This window comes from Copadichromis virginalis, linkage group LG7, assembly GCF_057382275.1.
Source record: "Copadichromis virginalis isolate Kocher_CV1m ecotype Utaka linkage group LG7, C_Virginalis_male_GT1.1, whole genome shotgun sequence".
NCBI lineage: Eukaryota > Metazoa > Chordata > Actinopteri > Cichliformes > Cichlidae > Copadichromis > Copadichromis virginalis.
Window position 1 is genome coordinate 50,031,348 of NC_140624.1, and position 13,212 is coordinate 50,044,559.

The window sequence follows — 13,212 nt, forward strand, 5'->3', positions numbered from 1 at the left end:
CACACAGATAACATCTAGGCAGACAGACAATGAACAAAAACATAATCTAACATTACATTTAACGTCAACATTTTTGAGATAGTATCTTTTTAAGTATTTGTGACAGCGCATGCTTTCGTGATGGGGTTGACTGTATTGGTACACTATCGGCACAACCTGTAGTGAAGAGCCATCTTTTAACATGGTTGCTGTGAGGGCTTAGTCACTTTAACCTGATGGGACACGGGTGCCATGGTGACTCTGACTCTGAGTAGAAATTCTGCATGGCCGAGACGTTTGATCAAGAAGACCGCATAAGCACGGCCGTCTTCTATAAGCAGGAAAACGACTGGTCGTCCTGAGATTTCGTGTAGATTTAAATATTCAAAATATTCCCTTTGACAGATATTAAAATATTGCTTGCTCGACCTTGCGTCCATGCCTCAAAGTCCTGGTCAGTTTAGAGTAGCTAAGCCCACATAATGGATTTACATGAGACAGAAACCTTAATGCAAACCAGCATTTCGTTTTTTCTGTCACTAACAGCGGTTTATAAACAGCTTTCAGTGTAAATGTCCTCCTGCACAACTGAGTGACTGAATACTTGATGTCTTGAAACTAAAACATAGGTACTAGAAATGTTGTGCTTCAACTGATATGACAGCAGTACAGTACAAATGTACACCAGGAGCTGGTTAGCTCAAAATCTAAATTGTGGTTTATATATAAAAGAAAAGGAAATATAATGGGTAAAAAAGGAAAAAGAAAGTCTAATTTTCACACCTAAGCCATACATGTTCATACCAGCTGTGTGGTAAATAATCCCTGGCAGTACTTTGGAGTTACGTTATAGAAAAGAAGCATTTGCTTTTAATAGGATGACACTGAAACGAAGTTGTGTATTGTAGGTAAATACTGTATACTGTATGTCCACTCGATGTTAAATCAGAAACTACGCTAGGACTAAGGGTAGTATACAGAGAGACAGAAAGAGAGAAGATAAGATTTATAAATGTCCTTCAATCAAGTAGTGCTAGCTATTGCATTAAGGTTTGTTTATCTCTCATAAATGATATCCAGGTTCCTGATAGAAGTAAGACATTGTTATGATAGAGAATGCACCACACAGTATCTGTAAATACTAGATCTACAAAACTATTTACAGGACACATATAGTTAATTTTTATGTCACAGTCTATTGCATAATGGTGATAATCTTTAGTTTATAAATACTATAAATATACACAGAAGTTTTAAGCAACATTAAGTAACATCTCAGCCATCAGAAATCAGAAATAGAAAACAATAACATCCATCCATATCTGTGCACACACTTCATTTTCCTCCAAAATAAACAAAGAAAGCAGCATTTCTAATATCTATTCCCTTTGGACCCATAACACTGCCATGGTTTGTGTGTGTGTGCGCCTCTGTGGGGATGTAGTGGTTTATCAGACTGTATTTTTCATCGCAGACAGCAACGGAATAGTTACAGTATTGTTATTTTGTTCTTAGGTGAGTTTCCAGGAAAATGGTTTGAGACCGATTGTGTGCTTGTTAAGATTATTGGTCGGCATTATTTGCATTTATTCTTCCACAGTGGTGCTAAAGCTGCTTAATAGGAGAAGATAAGTTTGCTCTTCTTTTAGTAGAAAATGAAAAAGTCATTGTGAGAGTCCACAATGCAAACAAGTTTTTAAAAAAAAATCAAGAGCAAAAACAAACAAAAAAATTCAATGAAAAATAAAAAAACTTAATTTATATATATATATATATATCTATATATATCTATAGATATAGATATATAATTTTTTACATTTCTCAGAAAGGAAGACTCATGTTTATACTACAGATTGAAATTGCCATTGCCAATGTTGTTGGTGTTTTTTTTGACATGGTCCCATGCACACAAACACACACATCCCCGTGCACACACGTGCACACACGCTTTCACATCTATATATACATATCTATATATGTATATATAGATATGATCAAAGAAAGGGCGTGTATCTGTATAATATACATTCTTAAGTTTAGGGAGACAAAATTGTCTAAAATATAATACATGGGTTATATATACAGCATTTCTATGAGGTTACTTTAGAAGAAAATTGGAGAGAAAGAAAACAATGCCAAAGTTCCTCATTTTGACCTCTTTTGTTCTAGCTCCATTAAAAATGATTTGAAACATATTTCTGTTTAAAAAAAGAGAGGGAGGGTAAAATGGGATCATAAATTTGATGCAAAACGCATTTTGTCTTGCTCAGTTTCTGTACTGCTGAGCACTGAATCTCTTCTAGATCCGGGAGAATCCCTGTGCTGGGTTGAGGATGAGGACGCTGCTGCCACTGCTGCTGCAGCTGCCGCTGCTGCAGCTGAGCGCACGGGAGGCAAGGCTCCTGACGACATCTGGCGGAATAAATTGACCCGCTGGGGCACAGTGGTGCGGATGCCACTCTGTAGATTCATTCCCTGGATCACCGCTGCTGTGGGTGGCACGATGGAGGCCAGGGAGTCTCCTGAGGTGGGATGCACTCTGGGCCCCAGAGATGTGTCATGTGGTAGTGATGGTTGGGAGGCTGATAAGTGTCGGATGTCTCGACTCAAGCTGCCTGATTGTAGAGCCTGCGTGCTCTTGTGGATGTCCCCCCGCTGAGGTGAAGGGACCTGCTGCTGCTGAGGTGACGCCTGCTGCTGCTGTTGCTGCGCTGCAGAGGATGTGGCTGCAGTTGGCGCAGCAGGCTGCTGAGCAAGCTGTTGCGTAGACAGAGATGGCTGGGGAATGGGTTGCTGGATAAGGGACAGCTGGGAGGCTGTGGGGGAGCCATACTGGAAGCTCCGGTTAGCCAAAGGGGTCTGCACAGGCGGGCTACACATGGCAGCTGTGAAGGAGCAGGGAGACATGATTGTGCCTTGCTGTAGTGGGGTCTGTGACAAATTTAGGGTGCCACTTTGAGTTTGGTAAAGCCCCTGTGCTGCAGCAGCAGCAACGGCAGCGGCTGGCATCATGCGGGCAGCGGAGGCATTAGCAATAGCTGAAGCGCTGTAGGTCAGGGGTACAGAGGACTGCTGCAGCTGAGTGGTGCCAAAAGCAGTGGAGAAGGGCGGCTGGGCTGGTGAGTTAATAATGGAATTTCCTGACATTGGTGTTGAGTTCATCCCGGTTACCGACTGCTTGCGGTCCACCATCATTACCATCTCCCTGTCCTGACGGATAATCTGCTTCAGCAGCTCGTTCTCCTGTGTGTTGAAAACCCCGGCGTTCAGATCCTTCTGGAACTTCTGCAGCAGCAACGAGTTCTTCTTCCCTGTTGGGGTGCAGTCAGGACACGTGAATACACACAGCCACGGTAAACTTTGGATAAACTATACTGCACCACAGGAATAAACAGGATACGGGTCAGTAAAGACGCAGCTTGTGGGTTTTAATCACACATTAGCTTCTTCCTTTGATCAAGGCCAATTCTTTAACAGAGGCATTTCACTGTATTCATTCCACATTCATTCATAAATGGGCTACTTTTAACCACACAAACTGCATCTTTACACATTCACTAAAGGCTGTTACAGTGAATAAACCTTTGAAAGACATTAAATGGAAATGACTGTGGGAAATATACAGTTTGAAGGGGTGAAGGACACGTAAGGAGACAAAGATTACTGAAAGTGTGACTTGATAGCACAGACTGTGAAGTGGCAGTGAAACACAGAAGAATACTGATGAGTTGTACCCACACATGACATGACTGATTTTAGATATTTTAGAAGAAAAGGGTCTAAGGCTTAATTTAAAGCCACGGTCTAGCTACATGGTCACATTGACATCAAAGCCATAACACATCACAAGGGCATTCTGCGTAACATCTATAGTGTGGAAACAAAGTCAAATAAGAAGAGAATATATCTTATTTTATACATTATGTATCATATACATAATGTATAAAATCTAACTTAATATTAATCATCTAACCACACAATGAATGGGATTCTCTTCAAGTTATATTTTATATTGACTAGTGCAAAGCAGTTTGTCTGCATATTTAAACAAAACACAGTATTCCTTTAATACTGTAAACAAACTGCTTTTAAAAAGTACTCCACTCATATGCACTATAAAGGGCATTTTGAGCCCACATGAAAGTCTTTCCTAGCATGTCACAGGTCTTGAACCGTAATAATAAAAGGCTTGGCAGATGGCTTTTTAAACACCAGCCACTTTTGTGGCTTTGGGAGTTTGAGTAAAAAGAAGAAGCTGTTGTAAATGGGCATATAAAGACATCTTCAAACGAGCCTGTCTTAGAAGGAATTGCCAAATCTAAAGACCTAATAAACATATTTACTTTGAGTGATAGTGTCCAAACGTCTTCATGGGAAGTGTTTCCTGTCATTACTACTGATCGCGTATTGACAAGCAGCAACGCATTGCCGGTAAAGAAGACAAAGTGGACTTTTAGTGTGCTCAGGGCTTTAGCCACAGTCAATCAATCATTCAGCCCTGTCCTTGACTGGCAGAAGATTTTTCCACTGAGTTCACCATTTGGCAGCATATGCTGGATGGCTTTCACCTCTCAAGGCTGCTGGTAAGTCATGCATTCAACTATAAGACAGGACTTTTGCTGCTGTAGCAGCTGAAAATAGATTGCTGTAATATTTTAATGCATTTTTCTCAGGATAAAGCCCTCAGTTTGATGTTTTTCTCCTCGACTGCAGCAATCTCTACAGGGTCGGGTAGCTAAAACAAGCACCACACACTAATTATAAGACTATCGTTAACTTACACGTCTGTTTTCATTGCATATTTAAAGGTGACAGGATTAAACTCTGTAGATTGGAAGGACAACACATGTTCATTGTTTGGTGTGCTTGTCACTCTGACAGAAACATCTGAACACACCAACAAGTTAGAGACAGGGGCAATAACTGGGTTTCAGGGAAACAGGGATTCTTCTGTATACCTCTGAAAAGAAAAGTATCTCATTATCAGTGTTTTGTGCACAGTTAAATAGAGTTAAAGTCAGGCAAACTTAGTTTACTGTACAGTATGTTTACTGCATATTGATACTATACAAGCTAAAAGCACTTACTTTCATTTAATTATATCTGTCATACAGACAGTTTCAAAAAATGCCAATATAGCATTTTGAGCTACACATATGCAGCAACATTTAGGTTATTTTGTTAGAAACAAATGATTTCCGTTCATTACGTGGGGAGCTGTTATTTTCCATGGTGCATCATGGCTACAGCACGTGAAATTCCCATACATTCATATATTTGCTTTACAGTTGATCCTATTGAATAATACAATTTGTAGGTATGCAGAATGATGAAAATTTTAACAATAAACATTTGTTGTGAGCTAACTTGGTTCAGCTGCCCAGACCAGGCTGAATCTACATTGCATCAATAGTTCGTTCAGCTTATATATTATTTACACTCTTTATTTGTACCTAAATAACTTTATTTACTTCATGTTGCACATTTACAGAATTACTGTCTCGCTTTGATCACAGAATTAAACTTACCCCAAAAAACAAATACATTGAGAGGATTGAGAGGCAGACATATTGTATAAGCTCGGCAAAACCTGACATATTGTGTATATTTTCCACTAATACTTTCCGGGCTAATAAATACAACTTGGTAGGAATCCATTTCTCCCTTTCTGTTTCAGCAAGGCACTTTGGGCATATTACTACTAGAACAGTAGCCCATTTCTAAACTTGAATAGAAAGGCTTTGGAAACAATATGCTTTAAAAAAAAATAAAAAGTAAAAGTAAAAACCACTCAGCTTTGACAAAATTAAAATAAATAATAGTAAAAATATCAGATAAGTCCCCAATTCCCACTATTTACATTCAATACACTAAACATAAAACAGCTTGATAGCCAACAAACATCAACCAATAAAAAACAAAACACAGAACACAATATAATGTTTACAGACATCATATATAATAGACAATGAAGACTGTATTAAAAAATGCATATCTTTGAAAGATAACTCCAGATGCATTCATGTTTTTACAGATAGATATCTATGTGTGAAAAAATTACTGTGTTGAGTCAATCTACAGGGAACTCATTCACTTGATGTACTTCCTGTAATGCCATTACACTGAAACCAAGAGGGCACACATGAGATAGTCCTCAATGAACAGCTAAACAGTTAGCTTCAGCTAACAGTTACAAAAATGACTTACATATGCTAGAAAAGCCTTTATTTTAGTTTTGGAAATATGGAGTTTATTATATGTCACAATTGAAATAAGAAAAAATACAGATTTTGCTGTACCAGTTCACTTTTTTTTCTCTTTACTAATTATAATTTGTTTTGTTATATCTATAAGAAACCAAATTTTGCCTATAAAATGTTAAATAATAAAATGTGCATACTACAAACTATATATTCTAGCAGACTTTGGTGGTCAGCAGCAGCTCAAATATCAAATGACAAAAGCTAAGAAAGGGTCTACAGCTAACATTCTATGAATTTTATGTTAGTGGGATTTGGCCTTTTACAGCGACTGAAAACTAGTATAAAATTTATTGTCTTATACCCGGTCTTTTAGCCTGACGTCATTAGCCGTTTCCAGGTCCAAACTCCGCTTTAGGTCCCAAAGTCAAAGGAACACCGTGGCATCACTGAGAGTTAAAAACTGTCTAAATTCTTTTATCTGAAATAAAATGATCAGTGTGGCTGCTCTACCAGGTGTAACAATTAAGTTTAACATCCAGACATCCATGAAAACAGAATTTATGACATTTAATGGAGTTAGAAGTTAGCGGGAAGTTAGCTCGCTAGTTTCCACGTAAACATAATATACTATGTTTTGACTGAGGGATTTCTGAAAAATTCAAATGTACAGCTCTGCTATCACTTCCGAAATAAATGAAGACATGAAACTAAATATTACTGATGTTTGTGGGGTTACTGAAGTTGGGCTAGCTGGTATATAATGATGTGCTATGTGATGGCTAGCTGCACAGCTGTGGTTAGCATAATATAAACATATTAGCACAATGAAGCTGGAGAATGGAGAACAACTGAGATAACTGACCCACAATACAAGGTTAGTGATTAATTTACTGCTGCATGGGCAGGTTTTAAAAAGCGAGCTTTAAAATGAACAGTGATAATAAAAACCAAGAGGCCGGCAGTGATCACTGCCTTTTTTAGGGGCTTGTTCAGATTAAAGAGAACAAGATACAAAGCATCAAAACATGTTAAAAACACAACAGCCTTAATAAACGCAGAGTAGTCTGGACCCGGAAACAGGGTTCACACGTCATCACTTAAAGACCGGATAGACATTTCAAGTGTTTACAAAAGTTGATGACATGTTTTGTGGGCGGAGCCCAAGTGGTGGCAAGAAGTGGCAGCTGTTGTTAGCATTGTCACTAGTTAAGCTAATTTTTTACGCTAGGATATAAATCTTTCTCCAGTTATTTTAATCATTTGCCAAGCCAGAGGCAGGGGAATGCAGAATTCCTGCAGAAAATGTGGACCAACAAATCCAATACCAACATACAGACAGAAACTGCAGTTGCAAGATTAGTATTCATTATTTTTCGGTACAAGTGCAAGGCTCATTGTAAATTTTGGTTGTTGCTACTAGCTACCACCCGGATGTATTTAAAAATGTCATGCATAACTTTAAGGTTATACACAAATGGATTGCATTACTATGTTATATTACATACTTATATTTACAGGCCTGAATATTGGTCAAAGAAGACTGTAAAGTGGCTTAATGGATTTACAACAGGACCATTGTGGACTATTTCGCAGCTGCCCTCTGTGAAAAAGAAACGTCTTTGATTTTAGAAAGTAACATGTTTTAAAGTTTAAGCCAAAAGATAACACTGACTTTCTTATGATCAGTGTCAGTTTTGAAAATTATTAAAAACCCACATACTTCAAGCCAGACAATCAGAAACAAATCTTTTCTGTCGATGATATATGAATAAATAATGAAATGGGATCTCGGCATGTAACAAAGATTGTATGTGCCATTGCATTAGTAAAGGTTTTACTAATCGGCAGACATGATTTCATTTGTGAATACACTTTGAACGAAGCATTCAAAGATTTATTAAAAATGTCTGAGCTGAGTTAATAATCCAGTTGATTATTCTGCGAAAAATCTGTTGCAAATCAAAGATGACATGTAACGCTGAATATGATATCTTTTGTTTCCTTGATTGTCTTATTTACTGACATTGACATGATGCGTTTCATCAAAAGGTTTTCAGCTTTAGTGTGGGTGAATTGAGTTATGTGTCACTGATGCTGGAGTTAAACAGTCAATGTGACTTTGAGTAAAAGTTCTTGGAGGATGAATTTGAGACTGGATCCATTTAGCAAGCTTTAATAGGTCAGTTTGCTCCTGTTCGAATACTGGAATTGGAATAAAGTGTTTACCTGTTGCCTACTCGTCGGCCAGGACACTCTTGAAAACGAGATGAGCTCGTCTCAAGACGGACTCCTGGTCAAATAATTTTTAGATAGATAAAAGATAATGTCAAATGTACAACACGTTATTGGTTTCAAAGCATGGTTACTTCTTTTTCTTTCCTTTTTAGAGCAAGACAGGCATGTAACCAAATGCAGTTCAGATATAGAAACGATACAACCAGCACAGATCATGACAAAGTGTCTTCCCTCGTATGAGACAAAACCCCCTTCATGGCTAGTCTGAAAGGATGGATCGAATCTATATCACTCTGAGAGGTGTCAGTCAGAGTGGTTAACTTTGAGTTTCCAACATTTAGTTATTGGTAGTTATTATAAAAAGGGCAAATGTAAATTAGGCCTTATTGAGGTCAAAGGGCACTCAGTATGTCGTGAAAGCCTCAGCAATGCAAAATTAACACATTTTATCAAAGAAGACTGTAAGACTTTTGAAAAAATATGGTAGTCAAAATAACACAACTTTGTCTCCTGCAAATTATGCTCATATACAACTGAATCACAATTGGTTATTAGTGCTTTATTGCAGGGAGCAGGGTAATGTAAAGTCTTTCTGTTGAGGGCTGACTGGATAGAAATACAGCCCCTTGTCTGATGTAAAATCCATAAACATAACATTACCTAAAGTGCTCAAGATAACACACAACCCCCTAACTAACACCATACCTCAAAGGCTGCTCAGCAACCATCCTCACATTTCAGTCTCTGTTCTGTTCTCCACTGTTGCTTTTATTTACAGAGCTAACATTCTTGTCGTATTAATTTTTTTTCATAAAGCAGCTTGTGTTTATGTACACTGGGTAATTTCTCTTTTTCTTAATCAAACTGAATACCTAGAATCGCGTAATTCTATTGGTATTGGTGCCAGCTACTAAATTTCTGGTACTGTGATATCCATAGTATGGGGGTGCAGTGCTTTCAAGTTCACAGTCACATCTACGTCTTGCTTGTGATCTCTAAGTTTAACTAACTACAAATGGAAAAAAACAAAATGCTAAACTCAAAACTTCAAAACGATAGTCGATCTTCTTTTTGACACACGTGTGTTGTGTGTTTTGTCAGGAATTTTAGAATAATCCAGTCATCAGTCAACATTACCCCCTCTGCCCACCCACCAGCTTATAGTTGAATATGAACATAATTCTGAGGAGCACGTGCCATGACGATGAGATACATCACTTGTTGGAGTTTGATTTCAACACTACGGGATTCCAATTTTGAGTCAACATTTGGGTTACAAAGCAATTTGCAATTATTAATGTGCCTGTCTCAGGCAAAACTAAACCACAGATAGAAAGACATGACAAGGAAAAAACAGCAATATCTGACAGAAATGTAGTTACTGCAAAACTAACATGAGACAACACAGGAAAACTGTGAAGTTGCAAATTCAAGAATTTTTATTTAGTTACTTTTTCCCCCTGTTTTTAGGTGAAACTGTTTCCACGTTAAACAAATCACTAACAACATTACGGCCTCTTTTAGTAATCGATCCACAGACATAAAAAAATTGGACAAGACAAGAAGGTGGCTTTATTAGTAGAGCCAGTAGAGATACAGAGTGAGAGGATTTGGCTTTTTTTTGTTTTTTTTGCATATGTGGTACAATAAAAGCAAAGAAGCAGTGTTGCTTCAAAAAGGTAAAACATTTAACAGTCTTCATATGGGGAACATCGCCCAGGTTTTTTTTTGACAAATAGGCTGCACCTGATTAATTAACTTAATAAACCACCTTCTTTTCAGAGCAGTCATTTAGACACACCATAGTATTCAAATACAGGTGTTTCTAGTGACATTAATTAGGGTTCTGTGGTATTTATGTGCAAGCCTTAATTATAGTGATGAGAAACACCTGTGTTTACCTACTGCGTAACGTCAAAATGGCTGCGTTGAAAAAAGGTGTATGGTGCCCTGATTAAATCTGTGGGCAAACCTAGCACATGCTGGAAAAGCTCTAAATGCATTGTGTTTTTAAAGAAAATAGAATTGTACTCTTCAGAGATATTACTGTCTAGATATCATGTCGTTTCTAGCTTGATAATCCTAGAGCATTATATAAGGAGTAAGAACATTCCTGCTAGGCTTTAGAGACTTTACAGTGCAGTAAAATTGAAATTCTTCTACCTAGATAGACATTGGATAACAAGATCACTACATTAATTCAGATATTCTTAGAGTAACTAATGAGATTACCCAGCCCAGCGGTTGGATCAGACTACATAGATACCACATCGTATAAAAAGTATAGTAAAATAATCTGCAGTATATTCGTTAAATATCTTTCCTGCTCCACTGTGACACAAGTGGAAAGTAATGTAACAGTGTGCCTAACTTATACATGAAGCATGCTGAGTTATTACTTTCAAGTCATTCATAATGGAATCTTATAGAAAATGTTAGAGCAGACGTAAGAACTTAACGAAGTTGGAGAATGTGCGACATTAGGATCAGTGCAACCAATTACTGCCCTGTTTGCGTTACATACATGTGCCCCTTTTTTTAACAAGACTCTGTGTCTGAATTGTGATCACGTATTGAACTATCATCTGTCATGATTGAATTTCTCTTGAAACATTTCTCTACTAGACAGTAAAAATAATGTGATGACTGAATTAAGCTACACAAGGTCCTCGACTGGACCCGGTGAATGTGGGGGCTCTCTTGTTACCTGACCCAGCTCTTTGTTTCTTTTTATGGGGATTTTGAGAACTCTAACATGGGGCGGGGTGCTGCTCATACCCAGGAGTGCAGATGAGTGGAAAGAGGGCCAGACACACATGCATGTGAGGTTAGCTTCGATCCACTCGCTGACATCCAGTGGGGGGGTCAACACCAAACCAACGAGGGGGCGACCTGACTCCCTCCCGGACAGCGACATGCACTGCCTTCCAGTTAATCCAACCACAAAACGCTACTTTGTTTCTTTAGAAGGATTAATGCTGGTAACATCAAAATTTTCTTTAATATGTAATATTTTTTTTAAGGTAAAGAAAGAGACACGAGAAAAAAAGAAATCAATAGAGAGCATACAGGTCATGCAGCACAAGATGGCAGACACAATGCTTTTATGAGGAAAGAAGGCAAACAAATACTGATAAAGACAAGACAACAAGGCACTATGACAGGCAAGAGATCCAAACAATCAGAGAGAAATGAGGCTCGTAGGTCTTACCAATGCGGTCCAATCGGTCAATGGCGACCGTTTCAAAAGCGCGTCGCATCATTGGGTACTCTTCTAGCACCTCATTGAAATGGTCAACAGAGAGGGAGAAGAGTCGACAATAGGTGTCTGCACGCACACTCGCCGTTCGTCTGCCCTTGGTGAGCAGACAGATCTCTATAGGGCAGGTAAAGGAAAACAAAGAGGACACATGATGAAACTGTAACAGGAGTGAAATGTACAGGAAGGAATCATCCTAGTAATTACAGTACATACAGTATTCTCATATAAATGAGCCTTGAGTACAAAAGGTACAGGAGAAGAAGCTAATGTGAATGCAAATAGAATGTGAAGCCCATCAGCAGTGCTGTCACTTGCATTACGCTAAGATAATTCATCATGCTGCGGAGATATAATAGTGCAATAATATGATGCAGTACCAAGCTTTATTAAGAAAAAACAGGGCGGGCTCAATGCACCGCGTTAAGAGGACGAGACCGAAATATTTCTTACTGACATGACAAGATGTGACTAGAACAGAAGAATTCATCAGCATTGGATCATAATTAACTTTGCAGTCTTCTTCACATTAGATAACACAGCATGCTTGTCTTTATGTGTGAAATTAAACACAAGAGTACCATATGCACTAAAATTACTCAGATCATCATTATTAATAGTAATTACATTTTATTATTAGCAGTAGTATACTGTAGCTATAGCATTTTTCTTGTTTTGTGTTCTTGTCATCAGTGTGGAAAGAGTACTTATACACCCATATTTTATTTACAGTTAACACGGACAACAAATGCACTACATTTTTAGTCTTTTGTGAAAAAATATGAGCTCATTTCATCTCGGGAGAAGAAACAGATCCAGACACACTGCTGTCTTTCCTGGGCCAAAACTGAGGCGAAGTGTAAAACTGTTCTGTGATCAGATGAAGTGAAATTTGAAATACTTTTTTTGAAAAGATGGATGCCACATCCTCTGAACTTAAGAGGAGAGGGAGCTTGTTATTAGCACACATCTTTGTTGATACAGAGGTCCATTAGTGCCTATGAAATTGGGTATATGGACATCTGAGAAGGCACTGTGAATGCTCAAAGGTGCAGCTGAGGTCAGAGTGTACAGGTTCGTATCATGGGCATGAATGTCGTGCTGGGGCTTCTATTTATTTCTTTTTCCCAGGTAGCTTGATTGTACTGCATACGTCTTTAATGCTTTGAAATACAAGAACAGATTTTCTCTAATTATTAGTGGGTCAAAAGTACACAGTACAGGGTATTTGGTTAAATTTCCATTTGGAAGTAGGAAGTCAACCCGATGCTTTTGGTACCCACCAGGAAGCTTACAGTGCTTAACAGTGTATATGACTGTAAAATCTGACATATACAGTGTCTGAGCTCATCCAGAAGTTGAATGTGAACAATCCTTCCCTTAATTTTCTTTCCCTGAATCTTTAACACCGCTGAACCCACACCCACATTTGTCCAGTCCACTGCACGACTTCCATCTTCATTAAATCGTTAAATGTTAACTTGTTATGGTGTGATCTTTCTGGGCTCTGGCAGGGGCTGTCATGAAAATAGAGCA

At 38.3% G+C, this 13,212-nt stretch overlaps 1 protein-coding gene across 1 annotated transcript in view; it reads right to left on the bottom strand.

Moving 5' to 3' along the window:
- Positions 1-1,819: 1,819 nt before the first annotated feature.
- Positions 1,820-13,212, bottom strand: part of hcn1 (hyperpolarization activated cyclic nucleotide-gated potassium channel 1) — a 64,507-nt gene continuing 53,114 nt past the window's right edge. The window contains exons 7-8 of the mRNA XM_085463955.1: positions 11,629-11,793; positions 1,820-3,290 (exon numbers count right to left, since the gene is read on the bottom strand). Coding sequence (XP_085320081.1) covers positions 2,212-3,290; positions 11,629-11,793 — 1,244 coding nt within the window. The 3' untranslated portion in view covers positions 1,820-2,211. The remainder of the gene's footprint in view (positions 3,291-11,628; positions 11,794-13,212) is intronic.